Source organism: Myotis davidii, unplaced genomic scaffold (assembly GCF_000327345.1).
Source record: "Myotis davidii unplaced genomic scaffold, ASM32734v1 scaffold992, whole genome shotgun sequence".
Classification (NCBI taxonomy): domain Eukaryota; kingdom Metazoa; phylum Chordata; class Mammalia; order Chiroptera; family Vespertilionidae; genus Myotis; species Myotis davidii.
The window spans coordinates 743821-768788 of NW_006283543.1; the positions used below are offsets into that span (position 1 = coordinate 743821).

Sequence of the window (24968 nt, forward strand, 5' to 3'; positions counted from 1 at the left end):
GTGAGGGATGCGGGAACAGACTGGACAAAAAATCATGCACCTATAGATGATGACAGTGGAGTGGGGGCACTGAGGGCTGAGGGTTGGGTGGGAACTGGGTGGAGGGAAGCTATGGGGGGAAAAAAGAGGAACAACTGTAATAATCTGAACAATAAGATTTAATTTTATTTTATAAAAAGAAAAAAAATTTCTCCCATTTAGCTTTTCTGGAACTCCTATTATTTATATGTGAACCTCCTGGATTTATCTTTCATTTATTCTTTCTTTTCTTTCCCACATTACATTTGTCTTTTCAGCTTCCAGTCCCTTTGTTGCAGTTTTTATTTCCACTATCTTTTTTTTTTATTTCCTAGGGACTTTTCCTGTATCTGGGTATAGACAGGATATAGACATGATAGCTTCTCAAAATTCCCTGAAGATATAAATCATAGGTGTTATGCCCAGATTTCAAGATCCCCAAAAGCCCACCAGGGAGCCAGCCGAGTCCAATGCAAAAGCAAAGAGTCTTTATTCGAGCTAGCTCGAGCTCCCCGTCCACCACACTCACCGACACAATGGCAAGCCAAGTGGTAGAGAGAGAGAACTCTGTGTGGAGAGAAGTTTTATAGGGGGTTGGAGTAAGGGGAGGAGAAAGGACTGTGGGCCCTGCCGATTGGCCAGGCGCAAGTAGGTGTCTTGTTACACAGGATGTGGTAAGATGGAGGGTGTTGCCCTTACCCTGGGGCAAGATGGAGAGCGTAGTCCTTGCCCTTTCAATAGGGTTGTTTTCTAGTTGTTGGTTTGGAGATTATTTTTACAGTTTTCTTTGCCCTCTGTATTGTCCGTTTCCTCTGTCTTTCTTTTTTTAAATCTTTATTGTTGAGAGTATTACAGATGTCCTCCTTTTCCTCCCATTGCCCCTCTCTACCTGGTTCCTGCCCCACCCATGCCTTTACCACCCTACTGTCTGTGTCCATAGGTAAGATCTTTGGTTAATCTCTTCCAGCCCTGCTCCCCTCTTCCCTTTGAGATTTGTCAGTCTGTTCCACACTTCCATGCTTCTGATTCTGTTTTATTCACCAGTTTATTTTGGTCATTAGATTTCTTATATGTTTATTTTGATTTTTAGATTTAATTGTTGAGAGATATGTATTTGTTGCCATTTTATTACTCACATTTTTTTAAATCTCTTCTTCTTCTAAATAATACCCTTCAACACTTCATATAATACTGGTTTGTTGGTGATGAACTCCTTTAGCTTTTTCTTATCTGTGAAGCTCTTTATGTGACCCTCAATTCTAAATGATAGCTTTGCTAGGTAGAGTGATATTGGTTGTAGGTCCTTGCTATTCATCACTTTGAATATTTCTTGCCACTCCCTTCTGGCCTGCAAAGTTTCTGTTGAGAAATCAGCTGACAGTTGTATGGGCACTGCCTTGTAGGTAACTAATTGCTTTTCTCTTGCTGCTCTTAAGATTCTTTCTTTGTCTTTTGCCCTTGGCATTTTAGTTATGATGTGTCTTTTTGCTGTTCTGATTGGGTGATTTTTGCTTCCTCATATTCCAAATCATTGACCTGATTCTCAAAATCCTCTACTCTACTATTGAGTCCCTGTAAATTATTCTTTATTTCAGTTAATATATGCTTAATTTCTGACTGGTTTTCCATAATAAACCTTTTTGCCCCACTGTTTCCATCAAATAACCACCTTGTCATGAGATTTTCTCTCTGGTTCCTGGAATGTACCTTTAATGAATTAAAGCTTATGGGGTATAATTTAAAAAGACTGATATAAAATGATCCAACTTCGCTGCATTAATTTAGATGCAAACAATATTTGAAGTGTAAGAGTGTGATGGACTTTTAGCAATATAATTAGCTGTTTACTGTACACAACAATATAAATGGAGCCATGGAACCAGAGCTGCCATCCCAGAGGAACTATATCAAACCTTGGAATGTTAAAAACAAGGCAAAATAACCTTTGTTCTGGGCCTAGGATGACATTATGTCCCAAAGAACTGTTTGCAAAGATAAGAGGGCAGTTGACCACTGGACTGATGACTACTGGACTGAAAATTAACAACATTGTTTAGAATTAACATCACTATGTTATCTGCACCAATACAAATGCCTTCTTTCTGTTGACGTAATTGTGCCCCTCCCTTTCTCAAATGTACTCATTACCTGTTTCCTAATCAGAACACTGTTTGGCTTTAGCTATTCTTATTGATCTCTTACTTTGAAAGGTCTTTTATTTTTAGATTAACATTATTTTTGTATCATTCAGAGTTCTTAGTTATCAAGAACAGAATTAATTTCAGCTAATATTTTCAGGGAAAGGATTTCTCAAGGAATATTATGCATGTTCCAAAAATCTCTAGGAGGGTAAGATAATCAGGCTTATGGAGCATAATGTAAAAATAGATTATTTTAAAGTTATGTATGTCAGGCCCAGGCTGGTGTGGCTCAGTTGGTTGGTATGTGGTCCTGTACACTAAAAGATCGTGAGTTTGATTCCCAGTCAGGGCACATACGTAGGTTGTTGGTTCAGTTCCTGATTGGGGCACACACAAGAGGCAAACAATCAGCTTCTCTCTCTCTCTCTCTCTCTCTTTCGTCTTTCCCTTTCTCTCTCTAAAAAAAGAATCAGCCCAGCCGGCTGACACTCAACTGGTTGAGTGTCAGCCTATGAACCAGGAGATCATGGTTCGATTCCAGGTCAGGACATATGCCTGGGTTTTGGACTCGATCCCCAGTATGGGATGTGCAAGAGGCAGCCGATCAATGATTCTCATCATTGATGTTTGTATCCCTCTCTCCCTCTCCCTTCCTCTCTGAAATCAATAAAAATATATTTTAAAAAATCATGTGTCAGGAATATTGCCCAAATTACAGCCAGGGCTGCTTTGGTGGCCACTTACTGGCCCCCACAAGCCTGACATGCTGCAGCTGGCCCAGGCTAGAGGTCTCTTGCCACCACATGTTCCAGGCATGGTTTCACACGGGGCCTGCTTCCTCATCTCAACCAAAATGTCACTAGAGGGTACCTGATTGGGGGAGCCCAAGTTATCTGCCTGATTTCCAGTTGCAAGGGATTCTGGGTAGTGAGTTTGAAAAGTATTTGTTAGAAAAGATGATTTTTCTTTTTTGCATTTTTACTGCAGTAACTTGTATTTCATAAAATGCAAATATCACGTTTATATTCAGGTGAATTTTTACATATGTAAACATACAGACCAAGAGAAAACATTTCTAGTACACCAGGAATTTCTCTCATGTCCTCTCCCAGGCAACCCCTCACGAGAGAACCACTTCTAACACCATAAATTCATTTGCCGATTCTTTTTTTTTTTTTCAGTTCAAACTCATTTCCTTTTTATTAAAATTCAAGTTACCATTACATGGTTTGGTACTCAATAAAGGAAAACTTGTTCAAAGAAGGTAGTATGTTATCATCAGTATTTCCAGGTGATTGTTTACACTCAAGTAGTATTATCAGTAAATCCTTGGGAATCCTATCTGTAAGAGAAAACATGAAGAATTAGCCAGGTAATAAAGTAAAGGTAGAAATCTTTAAAGAAACATGTTACTGTAGCAAGAATACATCCTCTATAACAAAAATCTTCTGGATTTCTTGCAATAATCTATCTATATATAGCTATATAAAAGCCTAAGCAACCGTTGGACTGTTCAACTGGTAGCTATGATGTGCAATGACCACCAGGCGGCAGACACTCAACAAGGAGCTGCCCCCTGGTGGTCAGTGAGCTCCCACAGGGGGAGCGCCATTCAGCCAGAAGCCAAGCTCACAGCTGGTGAGCGCAGCGGTCGTGGCGGGAGCCTCTCCCACCTCCAAGGTAAAAGGCGCTGGGTCCCGCCGCCGCCGTCATGAAGCGAAGATCCATTTGCCGATTCTTGAACTTTGTCAGAATGGAATCCAACATGTCAACATGGAAACATCCAAACCTGTAGAGAATTTTATAAATATTTATTTGAGCCAAACAGAGGATATACCTGGAAGCAAGATCGCCACAGACTGAGAAAAATGCTCCTCAGAATGACAGTTTATAGCAGAGGTCCTCAAACTACGGCCCACAGGCCACATGCAAATACAAATATTGTATTTGTTCCCGTTTTGTTTTTTTGCTTCAAAATAAGATATGTGCAGTGTGCATAGGAATTTGTTCATAGCTTTTTTTTAAAACTATAGTCTGGCCCTCCAAAGGTCTGAGGGACAGTGAACTGGCCCCCTGTTTAAAAAGTTTGAGGACCCCTGGTTTACAGCTTCTTTTATGCATTTGGAATTAAGGAGGGAATGTAAGGAAGATTACATGGAGGTGGGAGAAAGCAAGGTGGAATTGGATTATTGGATATATGGGTGCTGACCTCTGAATAGAGGCATTTCAAAGGTGTGCTAACCTAGATGCACAGAAACAAAGAACAGTGCTTGTTTAAGGCAAAGCTAGAACTTTTTAAAGAAGTTATAGGTTTGGGGTGAGATTAGCCACCAAGACCTGCCCAGTTAAGAACTTCAGGTCAGATCACCCTGTGAGGTTACTTCCATAGAACCCCCTTTTTTTCATTCACAACCAGTATTTACTCTTTTGTGTCTGGCTTCTTTCACTCAGCATTCAAGACTCAGGAGATTGTAATTTGTTTGTCCTTTTCCTCAGTGTTCTGCAATGAACAAATAAGACTAATTTAATTTACTTTTATAGTTAGTAGTTAGTATCTTTAAAAATAATAATAGCAATACCTGCCAATTATAACAGCTTCAGAAAACAGTATTTTTTTCTTTTTGCAAGCAGAGAAAGTAGAACTTTAAAAATCAGGGAACTAGCTATAATAATAAAAGTGTAATATGTAAATTGATTGAATGACTGAACAGCAGATCAACTGTCTGGACAACCTTCCAGACGACCTTCTGTGAAGCCAGGACTGCAGCTGCTGTGGCTGCGGGATCGAGGCGGCCGGCAGGTGCTGGGGCTGCAAAGGCCTACTCTTGCGCAAATTTTGTACATCAGGCCTCTAGTAGAAAAATAATTTAAATAAAGCAAAATCAAGGAACTATACAAAAACAGTTTATAATCATATATATATATAACGGGGGTCACAGTAAGATGTATGCTGCCCCAAAGCTGCAAGGTGCCTCCAACCTCCTCTCAGGCCCTGATTATTGTTCCCAAGGCCCAGCTGTTGGCAGGTCCTGATGGGTGTCTTCCAGTAGCGGGCCCCACTGCAGGGTCAGCAGGGGGCCCCAGCAGAGGAAAAGCACAAACCTGCACCTTTTCCAGGGCCCGCTGTGGCTGGCACTGAGGACAGAGACAGAGGGCCTTCTTGTGCTTCGGGGAGCCTCTGTGGCTGCAGGAATTCCAGACTAAGCCTTGGTACCCCACTCTGGGAGGGGCCGTGTGCGGGCAGGAGCCAACCAGAGGAGGAAGAAGGCAGGCCACTGCTTTGTCAGCTTCTCCCTTAACCTTGAGCTGGCGGATATAAGCTGGGCCCCGGGGCCAGAGTTCCTTGTCAGGCCTTGCTGCAGTAGGAGCAGGAGCAGTGGCAGTCTGGGGACAGCATGCTGGTGAGGGGGCTTCCTCTGCGCTCAGTCCTGGTCAAAGGCTGCCAGCCCCTTCTGAGTGCCCCACAGGAGGGACCAGGGAATCCCAGGATGCCCACTGGAGAGGGAGCCCGGATCTCCACTCGCATGCCTCGCCCTTTCAGTGAGATCCCTTCCCCTGGTGACAATGGCTGGCTAAACCTATACCATTTCTGGAGGGAGAAGGGCTCACAGAATTTACACTATCACCAAGTCCAGAACTTCCAGAAGTATGGCCCCATCTACAGGTAAGCCTGGTAGAGGGAGGGGCTGGTGGGACAGGCAGGGAGAGGGGCCTGGGCAGCCTTGCTGTGCTACCCCTCCCCAAATTGCTTGCCCATTGCAGGCTCCTGTCTACCTCTGACTTTGTTTCTCCCATGCCTGGCGATGGTGGCAGGAGAATGGATAAGGCTCCCAGACAGTGGGTTCAATTCCCAGACTCAACCTTTGAAACTTTGTGGGGTGGGTGGGGGGATGGTAAGAGAACAAGCCCCGGTTAACTGGTTAACTGCCCTCTACATCCATTATCCCCAGGACCCTGTAGAAGGTAAGTTTTCCATACCCATTGTCAGAAGGGACTAAGGCTCAGAGAGGTTAAGGTTTTTAGTCACCCAGCTGGATCCCTGTCCTGTTGGGGTGCTGGGCTCACCCCCAACCCTGTGCATCTCTGGAGCAGCTGATTTTGTCCCTTCCACTTGGCCTGGCTAGGCCCCCCTTCCCCAAGCATCTGTCTTGCTTCCTACCTGGAGGAAGGGACTTTGGTCTTTTGGCCTCAGCACTGCCGCTCCCAGGGGGTGGGGGTGAGGGGGAGCAGGTATCTGAGGGCTGCCCTGGGGGCAGGCCTTGCTTATTCTGGTTTAGCAGTTTCTAAGGTGGGTCATCTTTAGGCCAAGCCTGGGTTCTTTTCTGAGAGCATAGTTGCGGAGGAGGGGAGGTGGTGGAGGTGACTGCTGGGAAGGGAGGGAACATCAGGAGGGACAATGCCTTTTACTTTGATAGGGGAAGAGCATCCTAGGGCATGCTGCTGGCTGGCTGGGTGGGGGTGGGAGAGCAGCCTTGTTTGTGTAGGGGTCCAGCTGCCCACTCAACTGGGCCACTTCCTCCCTCCCCCACAATCCATTTTGAAGTCTACAGTGCCTTTCTCAAAGCAGGTTGGAGGCGGGAGGCCCTAGGCTGAGTGTCAGGTTTGGGAGAAAGTTGTTCCTGAGCCTGTCTCTCTCTCCTAGGCCCGTCAGTGCCTCTCCCCCAACCTCCCTTCAGAGTGATCCCTCGCTATCCCCTGCTTCCTGTGCCCCAGTAGAACTTTTTACCAAGCCCCTTTCTGTTTTCTGAGTCACTTTTACCTGAGCCTTGAAGCATTTCCTTTAAATTGGCGTTATAATCCCCATTTCACTGTTGGGAAAACTGAGGCCCAGGGAGAAGAGTCTTGCCAAAGTCACAGAGCTCACCAGTGCAAAGCCAGTGCTGGAGCTGCCGCTGCCTGATTCCAGGGCAGTGCCACCTTGCTATTCACACATACAGCCTGGCACAGTGAACTTCTGAATAAATGTGAGGAATTTAAAATACTACTTTGGTAGATTTTTCCTTTTTGTTATTTTTTAAATTGAATTTATTGGGGTGGCATTGCTTAATAAATTATATAGGTTTCAGGGGTACAATTGTATTGTGTGTTCACCACCCCAAGTCAAGTCTCCTTCCATCACCATTTATTACCCTTTCCCCCTCTTCTACCCGCCCCCCCCCCATAGGTTTTTTCTTAATACAAAGGCTGTTCTAGTTTATATTTATAGAACAATTTGGAAAATATAAACAAGCACAAATGAAAAATTAAAATCAGATACAATCTCAATTTTGATACTATGTATGTACCATTAGAAATGTAAACGTTATATAGGCTGTTTGGTGTTGTCCCACAGAAATATATCAAAGACTTTGCTCCTCTTTTCTCTTTTCCATATAGTTTAGAAAGACAGCATTGTAGCCCATGGTATGAATAAACCACACTTTTTTAGCGAGTTCTTCAAAGTGGACTCTGGGATTTTTGCTATTACACAGATGCCGTGATGAACCTCCTCATCCATTAGGCATCACTGTCCCCTGTGAGGTCATTGCCTTGGGCTAGATTCCCAGAAGCAGAATTGATAATAATACTAGCAGTTCAAGGACTTTGCTGAGCCAGGGTGGGGCTATGGAGCTAGTGGTGTGAAGACAAATGGTAGTTGGAAAAACACTGAGGGGATTTTCTGGGAGACTTGGGAAGGCAGGTCTAGGGTTTATAGGTCAGCGGTTAAAGCTGAATTCTCTCCCTCTCCCCTCTTCTCCCCACCCTGTCCTCCTCCCACTATTTTCATCACTGCAGGGAGGAAGAGGGGCAGAGAGGAGGTGGGAAGGGAGGGAGAGAGAACTCTGCTTGTACCTGTACTAGTATGTATTTCTAATAGTTTGCCTTAAATATATCTTGAATTAACTTTATTATGCAAAAGGTAGATACCTTGCCCCCCGCGCCCCCTCCTCCCCCCCACAAAAGGCAGACACACTCATACCACACACACAAAAGACAGAAGCAAGTGACAAGTGTAATTTTCTGCGGTTTTGAGAGAAGTTAACTTTAAAAGCAGGCAGGCAGGGCAGGGGTTCAGTGGGACACAAAGGCAGATGGGACATAGGTGGGGGCAGACATGCAGTTTGAGCAGCCTAATCACAGGAACCAACCAAGCAGGAATAACACAATGTTTCTGGACTCAAAGCAGGAGGCATGGGAAACTAGGGAGAGCCTGCAGCAACAGAGAAAGTTCAGATCTGTTGCTGGGCAAGAACAATGAGGGACTCAATCAGGTGGTAACACAGGTGGACATAGAGCATTTCAGATCTTGCTTCCCTGCACTTATCCTCAAATCTTCTAAAATTTCCCACGGGTTTAGACATTTCTTATGTCAACAATCTGTACCTGGGTCAGTGTTTATTTTTATTTTATTTTTTAAATCCTCACCTGAGGATATTTTCCTATTGGTTTTAGAGAGAGTGGAAGAGAAAGAGAAAGACAGAGAGAAATATCGATGTGAGAAACATCGACAGGGCCCAGGCCAGGGAGGAGTCTGCAACCAAGGTACATGCCCTTGGCAGGAATCGAACCCAGGACCCTTCAGTTTGCAGGCTGATGCTCTATTCACTGAGCCAAACCAGCTAGGGATGTTTGTGTTCTGTGTTTTTAAAATTTTTTTATTTATATTGATTGTAGAGAGAGAGGAAGGGAGAGAGAGAGAAACATCAATTTGTTGTTCCACTTATTTATGCACTCATTGGTTGATTCTTGTATGTGCCCTGATGGGGAATCAAACCTGTAACCTTGCGTGTTAGGATGATACTCTAACCAACTGAGCTACCTGGCCAGGGCCAGTGTTGTTTTAATAGAGACAAAGTGCGTTGCCAAGCCTATGATTGACTAGCCCTACACGGAGTCATTCCAGTACAGGGTCACTCCAGCGGTGACATGAGGGTTCCATGTTTCTGAGCTATGCAGCGGGTGGGAGAGTGATGAGGGTCTGAACACTCAGGAAGAATAAGCATGGAATGAACTTGAAATGAGGACTTGATGGTCCATGGAAGGTGGGTGGGGGGCGAGACTGGTCCTGGAGGACATGCTGTGGCATGACAGCAGCCAATGGATAATATGAGGAGCATAAAACTGTCACTTAGAGAATGCCTAACAGGAGTCATAGTCATAGACGTCATCTTATTCTTTCGCAGCGCTGTGAGAAAGGTACTGTATTCATCTCCATCTTATAAAGGAGGAAACTGAGACTCAGAGGGGGATGAGAAACAGAGAACCCTGTGGAAATGGGATCCACTTCCAGGGCCCTCTGCTCTGCACTCTCAGCCATGATGTGGTTGCAGATGAGCCAAGCTCCTGCCTGACTGCACAGGGTCTTCCAGGCTCTCCTCGAATCCTTACGTCATAGCCCTTCTCCTTCCCTCCAGGGAGAAGCTTGGCAACATGGAGTCCGTGTTCATCATTGACCCTGAAGATGTGGCCCTTCTCTTTAAGTTTGAGGGTTCCACCCCAGAACGGTATTGCATCCCGCCCTGGGTTGCCTATCACCAGCATTACCAGAGACCCATCGGGGTCCTGTTCAAGTAAGTCTGGGGACAGAAGCTGGGGAGAGGGGCAGGGGCCATGCTTGCTCTGCGCTGTCTGGCTGGGAACTCTAAGCACATCCCTGTCATCTTCCTGCCTCCATAAAGCAGATGGTAGTGATACTGAACTGCTGTGCCAGCCATCAGGGAAATGGTCAGGCTGAAGATCTGAATGAGTAATTAAAGATCTTGCAAAGTTCTCATTTATTAGTTCATTCATTAAGTCCCATCTTATTGAGAACCTACTATGTGCCAGACTTTGTGCCAGACTCTGGGTGTTCAGTGACATGTAAGGCAGGGCTCTGCCACTGTGAGTCCCTCACAGTCTAAGAGGGCAGCGAAACAGGACAAACTGGTGTATTTAGTGTAGTGGGCACCATTTTCCACCAAATTCCTCATCACAGATTTAAAATGTGACCATATCAAACGTTGGTGAGTATATGGAGCAACTAGAACTCTCCCAGATTGCTGGTGGGATGAAAACTGGTGCCAGCACTTAGAAGATGATTGGCCGTGACCTGCAATTGAATACACACAACCCTGTGATGCAGCAGTCCTGCTCTCTGGGATATGCTCTGAAGAACATCCCTGAGGGGAAGGTAGCAGAATGTTGGCAGCAATGTCATTCATAAGCACAAAACCCAGGAAACCACCTGAATGCCCAACAGGAGTATTCATTAGTGAGTGGTGGCATATGCCACTCATATGAACAAACTCAGTGACCCCCAACAGTACAGATGATACTGAGACAGATAAAATTTTGTTAAAAAAGCAAATCCCCCAAGGCATGACAAGAAAGCATGTTTTAGAATTATATGTAGATCAGGTAAAACTATACACAAAAGCAAGGGAGTCAGGTTAGTGGTCCTCTTGGTTGGGAAGGACCAGGTGGACACATATCAATTACTGTGATGTTCTTGTTTTCTGATTGGGTGGTGAGTTTATAAACCATTCTTATAAACAAACAAAGCCTCCAAACTAGAAAGAGGGCTTTGGGTGGATCTATTTTCAAGAGTGGGCCATAAGCTAAAGCTTATCACTAACCCTATTCTGGGTATCTGACAGTCCCCACCAACGTGAATAAAGGGACATGCTAGGGTGCAGAGGAGAGGTTGATCAATTATGTCTGTGCGGGGGTCAGAGAGGATGACATACAGGGGCCCTTAAACGGCAGGAAGTGAGCAACAGCCAGGGGAAGGGGAAGTGATGGGAAAGGCATACCTGTAGCTGAGGCAAAGACGAGGCAAAGACTAGGGCACTGAAAGAGATATAAAGACTCCAAGATGCCCAGTTCCTGGCTCGCAGCAGCAGCAGCAGCAGCAGCAGCAGTGGGGCAGGGGGTCAGGTTTTGTTTTCCTTCATTCACTCTCTTCCTGTCTCTTCCTTAAGGCCCAACAGAAACAGGGAGCTGAGGGTGTTGGGAGGAGTGAAGGCTGGCGGACATGAGTGCTGGACTCTGAGCTGTGGCTTGGCCTCCTGTGTGCACCAAGCCTGGGGTTTGTGGCCGTGAGGGCCCAAAGGGCCTGTGTTTCCACAGGAAGTCAGGAGCCTGGAAGAAAGACCGACTGGCCCTGAACCAGGAGGTGATGACTCCAGATGCCATGAAAAACTTCATCCCCCTGCTGGACACGGTGTCCCAGGACTTCATCAGCATCCTGCACAGGCGCATCAAGCAGCAGGGCTCTGGAAAGTTCTCAGGGGACATCAGTGATGACCTGTTTCGTTTTGCTTTTGAGTGTAAGGGGGTGGGAGAACCCAGCGTCCCACCTTGAGACCCAGCCAGCATAGACCCTGAAGAAGTGGTGGGATTGTTTTTTGGGATGGGCTACTGAAAACATTACCTGCCATTAGTTACCCAGGGGGTGCTGAACACTCTTATCTAGCATTCATACTATGGGGGCAAGGGTCTTCAAAATGTAGGTCCCCATTGTCACTATCCCCTAAAAGACAGAGTATGGCTCAGCCTTGCATTCTGCAAATCTCTTTCTCTTGGGTCATAGACCTTTGAGGTCTGGGAGGGGAAGGGAGGACTGGGTGGTTAATCTGAATTGGGTATTCAAGGTGTAGCAGTTATTCAGATGGGGTAAAGAGGTTGGGCAGTCTGGGCAGAGGGAACAGCACATACAAAGGCCCTGTGGCATGATGGGGGTCACGTGATCACTGCAGGAGATCTGGGATGCCCAGACTTTGGTATAAAATCAGCATTCAAATTCCTGAGCCCACAGGTGGGAAAAACTTGGGGTTGTTGTGACTTCTTAAGTCTAGCCAGAGTGGGTCCTGGATGGCCAATTACTAGGGCTTTATGTCTTCTAATCTTCCATCTGGCCTGTTTCAGGAGGTATTTCGCCAATTTGGTCAGTTACAGCTAAGGAGTCTGTCTTCCTAGAGAAAAGCCGAGGCTTTTTGGGGTGCTGGTGGAAGGGGGGGTGGTGGAACTGTTTCATCCCAGCATGGGCCCACCCCCAGCTCTGCTGGATACTGCTTCCCACCCAAGTGACCTCTTTTCAGGGTCTTCTGCTTGCTCCCCTGAATGGTTGTCAGAAGGGCAGTTTTCCTCAGCCCTGAAATTTCAGCCCCATAATCCTTAGGTTTCTGTTTCTTTACTGAAGGAGACTGAGGTCAGGTCAGGAGATCCTATGTGTTGGCAGGAGTGGGTTGGTGGGGGTTCCTGGGAGCGGGGGCTCCTCAGCTTGTGCCTATCCCTGCAGCCATCACCAACGTCATATTTGGGGAACGTTTGGGGATGTTGGAGGAGATTGTGGACCCCGAGGCTCAGCGGTTCATTGATGCTGTTTACCAGATGTTCCAAACCAGTGTCCCCATGCTCATGCTTCCTCCAGGCCTGTTTCGCCTGTTCAGGACCAAGACATGGCGTGACCATGTGGCTGCATGGGACGTGATTTTCAGTAAAGGTGAGGATTCCTCTGGCTATACCCCGCGCAACTCAGTCTGGGAGCCAGGAGAGCCTTGTCTACCTCAGAGGGTGGGGAACCCGGCTCAGGTGGACACACACACACACACACACACACACACACACACACACACACAGCTGGAAGCCCCAAGTCTCGGCCTGCTTCTTTGCCCCAGTTACGTCAATGGGCACTGACTTGCCATGTGGGCAGGGATGGTATCAGGGAGGTCCTATAAGCCCTGGGATTGGTGAGTTGAAGGCCAGCTGTTGGGAATGATCAGATATGGAGAAAAAAGATCTAAGATGTCCATCATGTTCTTCTAAGGAGCCCATGATCCCCAACATGGGTTAAGGCCAGTGTTTTAGACCCGGCTACCCTTGGGGACAGACTGGGACTTGGGTGAGAGAGATTAATAAAGTAGGTGGAGAAGGCTGATTGGAGTATGGTGATGAGGGGAGACCTGGAGTCAAATCCCTCCTCTGTTCCTGACACCCATCTAACACTGGGCAAGTCACTACCCTCTGTGGGCTTCTGTTTCCTTACCTGTAAAATGGTGATAATATCACTATGGTTAAGAATTAAACAAAGAAACAGATAGGAAGGGCTTAGCAGATAGTATGTGCTGAGTAAAATGCAGCCAGAAAGTGCAGCACTCCAGAATCTCCAAGCCCTTAGCCCATCCCTCTCACCAAGGGTCCATCCCTTCACTCCTGCCTGTAGAGAGCCTCACTCTTTTTTCCCCTCCTGCCCACCCACAGCTGAAAAATACACCCAGAACTTTTACTTGGACTTGAGACAGAAAAGAGACTTCAGTAATTACCCGGGTGTCCTCTACAGCCTCCTGGGAAATAACAAGCTGCTCTTCGAGGACGTCAAGGCCAACATTACAGAGATGTTGGCAGGGGGCGTGGACACGGTGAGGTGATCATAGGGCATTCTGTCCCTTCCTGTGTCGCTGTGTCCCTCCTCCACCAGGTTGCATCATTCAAACTCCTGCCCATGTGGGGTGGATCTCCTTCTCTTGACTCTATTTCCTAAATAATCACATCTTAGGGGGCTGAGGTCAAGTCATCCCTTGAGGCTGATCCAACATTTTTTTTTAACCTATGAGAAGGGGTAACTAGGCATAGGTGGTGAGCCCTTCAGTCACAGGTGGGGGACACAGCTCACTGGATTCAGAAAGGCAGGCAGGACCTCAGAAAAGCGGGGAGCCAGTGGAATTAGCTCTGGGCTCTGCCTTCTAGGGTCCTTTTGTTGTCTTCCATTCTCCCTCACATATTAGTTTGTTAGGGCTGCCACACAAAGTACCACACACAGGGTGGCTTAAGCCACAGACATGTACTTTTCTCACAGCTCTAGAACTAGAAGTCCAAGGTCAAGGTGTCAGCAGGGTTGGTTTCTTCTGAGGCCCCTCTTCTCCCTTATGTCTTCACACAGTCATCCCTCTGTGTGTCAGTGTCTTGATCTCCCCTTCTTATAAGGACACCAGTCCTATTAGATTAGGGTCCACCCCAGTGATCTCATTTTACCTTATTATCTCTTTAAACACCTTGTCTCCAAATACAGTCACATTGTGAGGTATTGGGGGTTAGGACTTCAACAAATGAATGTGGGGGAACACAATTCAGCCCATGACAAGGATGACCACCATACCATAGTCATAAGGCTGGATGAGTAGGCCTGGATCAGGTACTGACAATGCTGAGAAGAGGCCCTGCAGGATGGGGAGAAGGCCCCTTAGAGGAGCTAAAATTCAACTTGTATCTTGAAGGCTGTTGCCAGGAGGAGGGAGGGAAAAATAACATTTCGGGAAGAAATATGTGTCAAGTCCCCTGGGTGAATAACTATTTTCTAGGCATCTTAGTTACGTCGTGATCTAATGGAAGACTTTCAGTCCCTGTGACAGGCTGCAGATGGAGCCTTTGAGCTTATTTTAAAAAATATATATATTTATTGATTTCAGAGAAGAAGGGAGAGGGAGAAATAGAAACATCAATGATGAGAGAGAATCATTGATCAGCTGCTTCCTGCAGGCCTCCTACTGGGGATTGAGCCCACAACCTGGGCATGTGCCCTTGACTGGAATCAAACCTGGGGCCCTTCAGTCCGCAGGCTGACGCTCTATACACTGGGCCAAACCGGTCAGGGCTGCAGTGTTTATTTTTAACGGGTAGTTCTTGTGTACAACCAGGTTGAAGTCCACTGTGACAGGCAGTCTCCATGTTTTCTTTCGGTTCCAAAAGACTCCAGTCTGGCATTCTGCAAATGAGATCTTGACCTCCCTAAGCTGGGAAGGTGTGTTTTATGGTTACACCAAACCACCAGTCTGTATGTTTATAGAAATAACGGATTTAAAATTCACCTAAGTTTACTTTCAGGTCAATGTTACTGAATTACTTGAAAGTGGGGTAAGAGAAACGGAAATTCACGCCCATGGGAAGCGAAGAGCTCCAAGTTCTGTCGGCAGCATGGCGGTGCCCTGGGGAGAAAATATATTCTATTAAAATCTGTCCGTAGCTGGTACGCATTCTTAGATTTGAGCCCTAAATATAGGTTACACATAGTCAGTATTTAGAAACCTCGCTGGGATCTCAGGAAGTATCCAGTCCATTGCTCTCATTTGGTTTTTCTCCTATGTTAGTTAAAAATGTTATCTTCAAGGCATATCTCAACTGCCTGCCTTCTTTAGACGACTAATTTAAAAATGGCACTGCGGTTCTCAACCTGTGGGTCATGACCCCTTTTGGGGTCAAATGACCCTTTTACAGGGGTAGCCTAAGACCATCGGAAAACACATATATAATCACTATGCTTTAATTATGTTCAATTTGTAACAGTGAAATTGGGGGTCACCACAACATGAGGAACTGTATTAGGAAGGTTGAGAACCACTGTTTTAAATCTAGTTCTAGTCAGTTATGTAGAAGGGATCTCTAAAAACTGTGTACCTGCACCAAAGCAGCTATTATTGTTAGGTAATGTTTATTGAGCATGCAGTATATGGCAGACAGGGTCTAAGCTTGTCATATGTATTAATTCATTTAGTGCTCACAAACTAAATTATGAGGTATATCACTATTATCCCCCTTTTCAGATGAGGAAACTGGAGCACAGAGCAGTTAACTTAGTTGACTATCTTAACAAGCAAGTATTTCCTGAATAGCCACCCTGTCCAGCTTTGGAAATAGTGAGACAAATACACAGATTTGATTTGAGCCGTAAAGGAGTACAGGCTGGCTTCCATGGCTGGGAAGGGAATTCTAGGAAGAGGAAACAGCTGGAGGAAGATTTCTGGGCTTAGGAGCTGCGTGCAGCTCAGTGGAGCTGGAGTATTAGGTGCATGTTGGAGAGAGGTGGTGGCGAGGCTGGGAGCAGCAGGCAGGTGTTGGGGGCCCTGTATTTGATCTGGGATCTGGGCTTGATCTGGGGAGTCAGACAAGGATTTCCAACTGGGAAGTGACTGGATGGCATGCTTTCATGATTGCTTCTGCTGGGAGGAAGGAGAATGTTCCGACTTTTTGGACAAAAATATGATTCTTGGTAAGATATGTGCAACAACACATGCCCTAACCCTAGGGGGGAGGGCTGCACCAGCCTGGGGTCCCACACATAGGTATGTGGGCCTGTGGGGCTTGACGAGGGCCACTCATACCTCCAGGGACCAACAAAAGGCCATGACTCTGACTAATAATGAGATTAGCAGGTTCATCTCAGTACACACCATATGCTAATTGCAACACAGATAGGAACCAGGGTGGTGGTTCTGGCTTCATGATCTGAACCTTCTTTCCCACGTCACTACTATAGGTAAATGCTAAAGTCTGTGGAAGTTCTACTGGGGAGACAGCTGCTTGTCTAACAGGCGTTTCAAAAGGAATGGTAGTTAGTCAAGGGAGAACTGTTACAGAGCGGGGTTTGGCCTGGAAGGGCTCTGGAATCCTTTGGAAGAAGGCATTGGTTGTGTGGGTGCCCTCTACTGGCTGGGGAGCTGGTAGGCCCTGGTGACATGAGGGATGAGGGTAGGGACAAGTGTTACCCCAAACATTCCTTCCTGCCTGGGCTGGAGAAAGCCTCTGGGACATTTGCCTTTTGAATTGGATTTTGCTTTTGTAGATGATGGTCTCTGGATACTGGGACAAGGGTGGGAAGATGTTCTTGGAAATGAAAACTTAGCACGGGTCTAGGTGCCTCATGAATGACAGGCCCTCCTGGTCTTCTGCACCCCGACACTCCCTCCCAGACGTCCATGACACTGCAGTGGCACTTGTATGAGATGGCACGCAGCCTGAGAGTGCAGGAGATGCTGCGGGAGGAGGTTCTGGCTGCCCGGCGCCAGGCCGGGGAAGACATGAGCAGGATGCTGCAGTTGGTCCCGCTTCTAAAAGCTAGCATCAAGGAGACACTGAGGCAAGCCCACACCCACCCATGCCTGCCTCCACCCCAATCCTGGGTGGGGTCAGCATGGTGCCCGGGGACCGGTGGAGATCGGTAGCAGGAAGTGAGAAGTCTGGGGAGACAACTGGGAATGGGGAGGAGGAAATAGAGTCCTGGTCTTGCCTCCTGATTCCCCAGGGATGCTGCCACTGGGCCTGAGATGCATGCTGGGTATGGGCTTTGTCTTGGCCTCGGGGCATTAGCTTCTGAATGCCTTCCTCTGCAGACTCCACCCCATCTCCGTGACTCTGCAGAGATACCTCCCAAATGACTTGGTTCTTCAAAATTACATGATTCCTGCCAAGGTAGGTACAGCAGGGCTGCAGGACCTGCCAGTCAGACAGGAGGTTGGGGGCTGACTGCAATTGCCTACAGATGGGGGCTTCTGCCTGTGTTGCTGGCTGGTGTGTCCTTGATAGCAGCAAAGTGTTAAGGGCAGAGGTGGTAAGCATAGTGGGTGATCCCTGGGATGTTGCTGGAGCCCAGAGTTAGGAGGGCAACACCATGGATCACCTGGGTGTCAGGGGGCCTTCTGGTGCTGAGGAAAGGGCAGGACAATCCCTTGGGCCATCCCTGGCCTACTGGCTTCAGTCATGCTGCTTTGATGGGTGAAGCTCAGGGAGAAGTGGGGTCTTGTTCAAGGTCACCCAGTGGGCAGTGTCTTCTGGACAGCTGGGCAGCTGGGCTGGGGAGTGGGAGAGGGGAAGCTGGGTTATGCTCCCAGCTGTGAGGAGGTGAGGCCTACTTAGGCATCTGCTCACCTTGTCCCCAGACTTTGGTGCAGGTGGCCATCTATGCCATGGGTCAAGACCCCACCTTCTTCCTCAATCCGGGCAAATTTGACCCCACCCGATGGCTGGGTAAAAACAAGGACCTCATCCACTTCCGGAACCTGGGCTTTGGCTGGGGTATTCGGCAGTGTGTCGGTCGTCGGATCGCCGAGCTTGAGATGACCCTCTTCCTTATCCATGTGAGTCTAGCCTGGGGACCTCTGGGCACCCTGGGCTGGCTTTGGCCTTAATGAAAGCACCAACCCTCCTACTCCCATCTCTGTTCAGAGCCCTCCCCCACAATTCCCTGCTGCCTCCTCTTTTGGGCTAATACGCTTGTCACCCATTGGTGCCCCTGGCCATCTGTCCCCCCATGGTGGTGATGGGATGGGAGTGGGGTGGGATAAGGTTTTTTAGAAACTAAAGTGAAAGCCTAAATCAAGGGGACAGCACAAGTGGTATGTTCTCAGGTTAAGTAGGAGCTGGTGTGGACCCCTTGGAGCTCCCCAAATCACACTGAACAGGCACTGCCTACAGGTGAATGAGTCTGGTCCAGGGGAGATGGACCCTCTCCACCTGTCCACTAAGCCCATCACCCCTCTTTCTCAGATTCTGGAGAATTTCAGAGTTGAAATCCAGCATCTCAATGACGTGGGCACAACATTCAACCTCATCCTGATGCCCAACCAGCCCATCTTCTTCACCTTTCGGCCCTTCACCCAGGACCCGCCCAAGGCTTGACTGAGAGAGTGGTGTGAAAGGAAGGCCCCAAGGGTGGGGCGGGGGCCCATGAAAGTGTCTGCATCCTCAGCTCCTGGTTCCCCACCCCTGCTCCTTTCTACCCCAACTCAGTGGAGGCACTTCTCTTTCACCCACCTCTCCCCCTCTTCCCCCACTCCATGAATGCAATAAAGGGCTGAACTATGTGAAGTGTTTTCATTTCCATCTGGCCACTAAGGTATCACTCCTGTGGAGATGCTCTCTGATGGATCAACAGTTGGATCTGAGCACAAATGGGCAGTCACACCTGAAGCCATTTCTGCTGGGATCCACCTACCTACAGGCCAGGAGCCAGCAGGATCAAGCCTCCTGCTGCCTGGGGCTGAGAGCAGATGGAGGGCTATTGCTACTGTGCCCAGGCCAGCAGGCAGAGGGACAGAGGACCTGACAGAGCTCTGCTGAGAGAACAGGGCATCCTGAGAGGTGTGGGCCAATCTTGGCTTCCAGGGCAGGCTCACCTATCAGAGGTGAGTACTGATGGAGCTGAGTACTGATGGCTCGTGCAGTGCTCTGCTTGGCTGAATTTTGGGTAGGAGTTCCAGGTGGGTCATGAAGACTTCCTGCCAAGGTCCAGCCAGAGTCTTGGGCATGACCAGGGCTGAGGCCTGTGAGTGAGGGGCTGGTATGAGGTGACTGACCCTGGGGACGGAAGGCCAGTATACTTCCTCTGCCCCACCTGACCCTTCTCTGGGCTTCCCCAGGCCTCAAATTCCTGCTCTAGGGGGACATGCCCACTTTTTTAAGCTCTGGGCAGTAGGCAGGGAGACTGCAGCAGAATCTTTGGTCCATTATTTGAACTGGTCCCAATTTTGGGCCCCCTCAGCCCTTCTGAGTTCCATAACTTCTGACCTGAACCAGGTGCCCGATCCTTCCTGGTCCTTGACTACCCAAGTCTAAGTCCTGCTAGTAGACAGGGGAGCTAGTTCTGCTTGGGATAGCAGCCCAGTTAGCTTGAAGCCTTTTACCCGGATCTGTAGGTTCTGAGTCCACTGTTGGAGCCTTTCTGCTTTCCCCCATCACAATACTCTTTCTTGTCTCTCTCCTTCCTTTCTCCTGGCTTGAGTCATTTTTTTGACTCAGAAATGTTATAGCTGGAAAGGGTCTAACCATCAGAGAGATCAAGCTCTGCATGGGATGGATGGGGAAAATGAAGCCTAGAGAGGTTGCTTGAGTGACCCAAGGTCACACTGCATGCTTGTAGTGAGAACCCAGGGCTCCTTTCTGGGGAGGACTCCTTCCTTTAGTCCCATCTGCTTTCCTGTCCCTGGCTACATTGATGGGGCATGTCACACTATTATAACTGATTGTCACAGGCAGACTTCAAGTGTCTCCCTTCCCAAGAAACTGGTAAACTAAACTTGAAGGGATTTTAGTTATGGTAGATGTTCGGGAGCAGGTGGAAATTCCACCCTCCCTCACATCTCCTAACAGAGTTGGTCTCTGGTGGTCTCACTTCTTCCAGAAGCCTGGAAGGAGCTTGTTTCCTTGGCTCCACTGTTGGAGCCTTTCTGCTTTGAAAGGACTTTTCTCCCCACCCTCCTGGGTCCACTCTAGCCTTCAGCTCTCCAAAGATGGGAGGCAGGAGACTATTCACTGCAGCTGAGAGCCCAGGCCCAGAATGGGGTCTGGGAGGAGGAATCTGGGCATCTCCAGCCTGCCCTGCTCCAGGAAAGAGGCAAATGCTCACTGACTTACAGCATTTAATAAAGTCATTTTGAGGATGTGGTCAAAAACCCCAGCACACAGTGAGGGAGCTGTTCCAGTTCTCAGGTCTGTTGGGACTCAGGTCTGCTGGGAGTCTGAGGGCTTGATGAACTTCGTCTCTGAGCTGGGCATTAAGGGGTCCAGTTTTGAGGGTCGCCCATAGTCCTTGGCATGGGTTGAGGAGTTCTGCATTGTGCAAAGCAAGATGAAGTGAGTTTGCCCTTGCCTCGAGGAGCACGGGGCCCATTAAAATGCAGCTTGCCTGGCAAGCCATGTCTTAGGGGGCCATGACTTTCCAAAGATTTCCAAACTCATTTAACCATAGCAGGTTGTATCCAATGTCTCCGGGAGCCCAGGAGGTGAATTTGCAAAGGAATCCCTATGTTCCCTGTCAGTCCCCCCATCTTCTTCAGACCTTGCCAGGAGCCTGGAATTGAGCTGAGTACTGATGGCTCAAGAGCAGGAGCAATCACGGGTTTTGCTCTGGGGGCTGGGTGGCCCAGGATGAGCTTGAGGGACAGTTGTGAGCAGGTGTATTTGTTTTTAGGAAACTGCAGTTTCTGGCAACATGTTCATATCCCTGGCAGGTCTGCAGCATTGCAGTTGCCCAAGAAGGGTGTGCTCATGGGATAGTCTTAGGCACTATGGAGTTGGGTGATGGCCATGTGTGCTTTGCTTATGAGTAAATCCAGTCCTAAAGTACAGCCTGTCCCAGAGCATTCCAGGAGTGCTTGTGTACATACTTCATCCACAGCTCTCTCCCTTCTGATTCTCACCATCACCATGGGGAAGGGGGTAGTTCTGACAAGGTTTTCTATTCCCCTTTGACAGGTGAGGGATTGAGACAAGGCCAGGGCTTCTTCTGTGGTAATAGAGTAGAAGCTGAGCCTAGGTCCTCTGAATTCCAGCTAGGGAGCTGGCTCCCCTGGACAGTTTTTTTCATGGCCCAGTGACTCCAGGTAGAAGTTGCCAGCTCTACGGCCGGACCCCAGGGAGCTCTTCCAGAGGGATTACTCACAGGCAGGTCTGCGATGATGGAGTTTGAAGGGTGACCCAAGCCGTTCTCTTGCTCTTGCAGCTGTGTGGCCAAGTCCTGCTTCTCTCGTCCCCAGCGTCGAGCTGAGTCCTCTAACTGCCACCATGGGAAGGACAGATGGAGAACCTCTAGGTAGCAGGGCCCATCCCTGAGATCTGAGACAACCAGAGCTTGAGCCTATTCTCTGGGCAGAAAGCAAAGCCCTGGGCAGTCTGAGCTTGCTGCTTCCCCCAAGAGACCGTGGGTGGCAAGGCTGGGTACAGAGGGGCCAAGTCAGTCTGGCTAAGACCCAGATGATCTTCTTTGAGTTCCAACATCATCCTGAACCCCGACTCTGAGTCCACACCAATCCTTGGCTCTGGTCATAGATTGAGCCTGACCCCGCTCACATACTGAGCTCCAACCCTGGTCATGGGCCAAGTGGTGAGCCTGCCCAGTCTGACCAACTCCTTTGCCTCACCTACCTGGCTTTCCAGGGATAGGATCCGGTTCTGAGCTTGTTCCAGCTTGGCCAGGAGGTTAACCTTGTCCGAAGTGTTGGTAAGAAGATCCTGTGGCCAAAGCAGAAACTCACACATGGCCCTAGCTTAGGCCCAAATCAGCTCTCTGATACAGAGCCTCAAATAAGGGTTACAGCCTCTTCCTGAAGTTCAGACCATGGCATGTGCTTTTTTCACAGCTCTTCTTCCTACAGATTTTGGGTATATGGCTTTTGCACATCAATTTTATTATTATTATTATTATTATTATTATTATTATTATTATTACTGCTAGAGGCCCAGTGCATGAAATTTGTGCACTGGTGGGGGGGGTGGGGTCCCTCAGCCCAGCCTGTGGCCTCTCACAGTCCAGGACCCCCTGGGGATCAGGCCTACACTGGCACTCAGACATCTCTTTCGCAGTCTAGGCTCTTACAGTCCAGAAACCCTCACTCCTTACTGCCTGTCTGCCCCCAGAAGTAGGAGAGGCTCACGCCAGCCCTGAGCCTGGCTTCTGGCTTCTGGCTTCTGGCTGTGTGGGAGCACACTGACCCCCTGGTGGTCAGTGCTCATCATAACGACCGGTTATTCCGCCATTTGGTCTATTTGCATATTAAGCACTGACCCCGCCCCTGCCTCCCCCCTCCCCCCCTACTGGTGGAGGGGGTGATCTGGGGTTGGGCTGGCCAGGGGAGGGGCCTTGGGAGGTTGAGGCACTGCAGTTGCGCCCCATCCGGCCTCTACGGAGGCTCTGGGACTGTGCTGCCCCTTGTCCCCCCCACCCCTGCGTCTGAGGAAGGTGTGACGCCAGGACCGCCAAGGCTGGCCTGGCAGCGCAGGCTTGCTGGCGCCACCCCCCGCCCACTGGTGGTTCTGGAAGGTCATCCAGAAGGACATCTGGAAGGTTGTTTGGTTGTCTGGCCTAATTAGCATATTATGCTTTTATTATTATAGATTATTTATTATTTTTAATCCTCAGCTGAGGATATTTTTTATTGATTTTAGAGAGAGGAAGGAAGAGAGAGAGAGAGAGAGAGAGAGAGAGAGAGAGAGAGAGACATCGATTGGTTGCTTCCATTACACACCCTGACTGGAGATCGAACCCACAACCTAGAAATGTGGCCTGACTCGGAATGAGTGCACGGGATGATACTCCAACCAACTGAGTCACATTGACCAGGGCTGCACATCAATTTTTAAATGTAAAATGCATGAGGGAGTGCCCATTGGTGCATAGACTGGAATCTTGAACTGGGAGTTTTTGTGAAGTGAAGAATCTGTAAAACAAGGGCTCCACTGTCCCCAGCACTTTCCCTAGATGTCCATGCTTCAGGAATGCTTTCAAACAGAACTCACCTCCTGTAATTCAAATGGCCTGTCTTTGGGTTTACATAAAGCAGGGCCCCTATAGCAGCCTCACTGTGGAGTGGGGCCAGGGCATGCCTGGAGCCTGGGCACCCACCTGTGCAGGCAGGGTTTCTGTGCACTTGGAGGGGCCTGGCCATCTGTCTCTCAAAGCCTCTCTGCCAGGTCTCCTGCTCCCAACTCCCCAGGGTCCATCCGGCGTAGGGGAAAGGACTCTCCAAGGCTATACCAGTCCCAGAAAGTGCTTCAGACTGGAGTTTCTGAGCAGTCTGTGTGGAGTTCAAGAGCAGGCCAGCCAGGTGGCAAAAGGAGTCAGAGATCAAGGCCCAGTTAGGGGCTTGCTTTCTCCCAGGAAGCTAGGTAAGGGTCAAGGTGAAGCTTTCAGACCCATGTGTGTCCCTCAAGGAGAAAGAGCAAGGCCAGAGGGCTGGTACTCCAGGAGACGCCAGGCACATCGGAGACACTGGGAAGCCTCGCTGCTGGTCTTAGTCTTTGATTTGGATTGTACTAGGTGATGGCGGGCACCTGCTGACCTGCACAGGCAGACCCAGGCCAAGCCTGTGCTGGTGGTGGCTCTTACCGGCAGGGCCTGCTGCTGCAGAATGATGGGGGCCGACTGTTGGCGGCTCTTATCCAGCTCTGCCCGCAGCCTTGAGTTTTCTGCCAGCAGCACTGAGTAAAGGTCAACAGGCAGGTTCTCTCCTGTAGGATCCTGGGGAAGTCCTGAGGCTGAGAGCATGGGGAAGATGGAAATGGCCACAGATGTTCATGAAGTGGGCTTTCCTGTCTCCACATCCCTGGCCTGATCTGCTCCGGCATTTTGCTCCATTCTGCCCCTCCTCTGCTCCCAAGCCTTTAATGGCTCCCCACTACCAGTGGGATCAGGCCCACACTCCTCAGACCATTATTCTCAACTCTTTAGAATCTGTTCCCATCGTTCTCCCTAGTCATTGCCCTGCCATTTGTCCTAGGTCTAGCTCTTCATCGTTCTGTCTTTCCTCCCTTCTCTGTTCTTGGTATGGTCATTTCCTTGGTCCTGAAGCTGCCTTCTTGTTTCTCATCCTACTCCCGGGTGACCTCAGGGCCTGAAAGGGGAGCCCTACTTTCATTGTTTTCTAAAGGCCTTCAGAAGCACACCCCCCCACTCCCAGTCCCACGCAGTGAAGGCTGAATGCTGGCTGGGCTCACAGGGGTCTCTGGTGAGGCGGCCCAGACAGGCACAGGGAAATCTGCTTGAGCTCAGCTGCTAGGTGTGACCTGATTCTCTCCTGCTCACCAGAGCTACCTCTAAATGCCAGCTCTAGGTGGCTTTGGCTAACATCGATGGAAAAAACAAATCATTGACTTAACCAAAGCATTTTGTTTGTTTTACATAGAAGCAGATTCTGCAAACATGGGAGAGGAGGACATAATTTGAAGGATCCTGGAGTTAAGAAATTGGAAACTTTCCGGGCAGCCCCTCTCTGCTGCTCTGGTCTGCAGGGTTCTCCCCTACACCTTTCTAGCCTGGCTCATACTCTGTGTCCTGTGGGCTTCCTTGGAGAAGAGAGTGCAAGGGCCTGTGAATAGGGGCGTCCCACCATCGGCCACAATTGGGAGGAGCTCCTGGAACTGGGAAGCTCTGGGAGGGAGGAACTCCAGGGCCTGGATGACTCCGGGGGAGCAGCTCACCCCTGCCGGGCTTTCCCTGCAGTCTGCTGGGCAGCGGCTCGCTCCTCTCCTGAAGCTTGTTCTTCAGCAACCCCTCCATCTTCTCAATCACCTGGGGAGCAGAGTGCA

At 48.8% G+C, this 24968-nt stretch overlaps 2 protein-coding genes across 2 annotated transcripts in view; one reads left to right on the plus strand and one right to left on the minus strand.

Moving 5' to 3' along the window:
• The first annotated feature begins 5496 nt into the window (after positions 1-5496).
• Positions 5497-18739, plus strand: LOC102765728 (cholesterol side-chain cleavage enzyme, mitochondrial). Its single transcript, XM_006753731.2, has 9 exons — positions 5497-5823; positions 9554-9709; positions 11247-11446; positions 12418-12621; positions 13380-13537; positions 16862-17028; positions 17282-17360; positions 17828-18025; positions 18435-18739. Exons 1-9 carry the CDS (start codon positions 5555-5557, stop codon positions 18564-18566), a joined length of 1563 nt encoding a protein of 520 aa, XP_006753794.1. The 5' UTR covers positions 5497-5554; the 3' UTR covers positions 18567-18739.
• A 1648-nt stretch (positions 18740-20387) lies between these two features.
• The window catches only part of CCDC33 (coiled-coil domain containing 33), a 78153-nt gene continuing 73572 nt past the window's right edge, over positions 20388-24968 (minus strand). The window contains exons 14-18 of the mRNA XM_006753734.1: positions 24860-24951; positions 23770-23935; positions 21810-21896; positions 21328-21441; positions 20388-20495 (exon numbers count right to left, since the gene is read on the minus strand). Coding sequence (XP_006753797.1) covers positions 20388-20495; positions 21328-21441; positions 21810-21896; positions 23770-23935; positions 24860-24951 — 567 coding nt within the window. The remainder of the gene's footprint in view (positions 20496-21327; positions 21442-21809; positions 21897-23769; positions 23936-24859; positions 24952-24968) is intronic.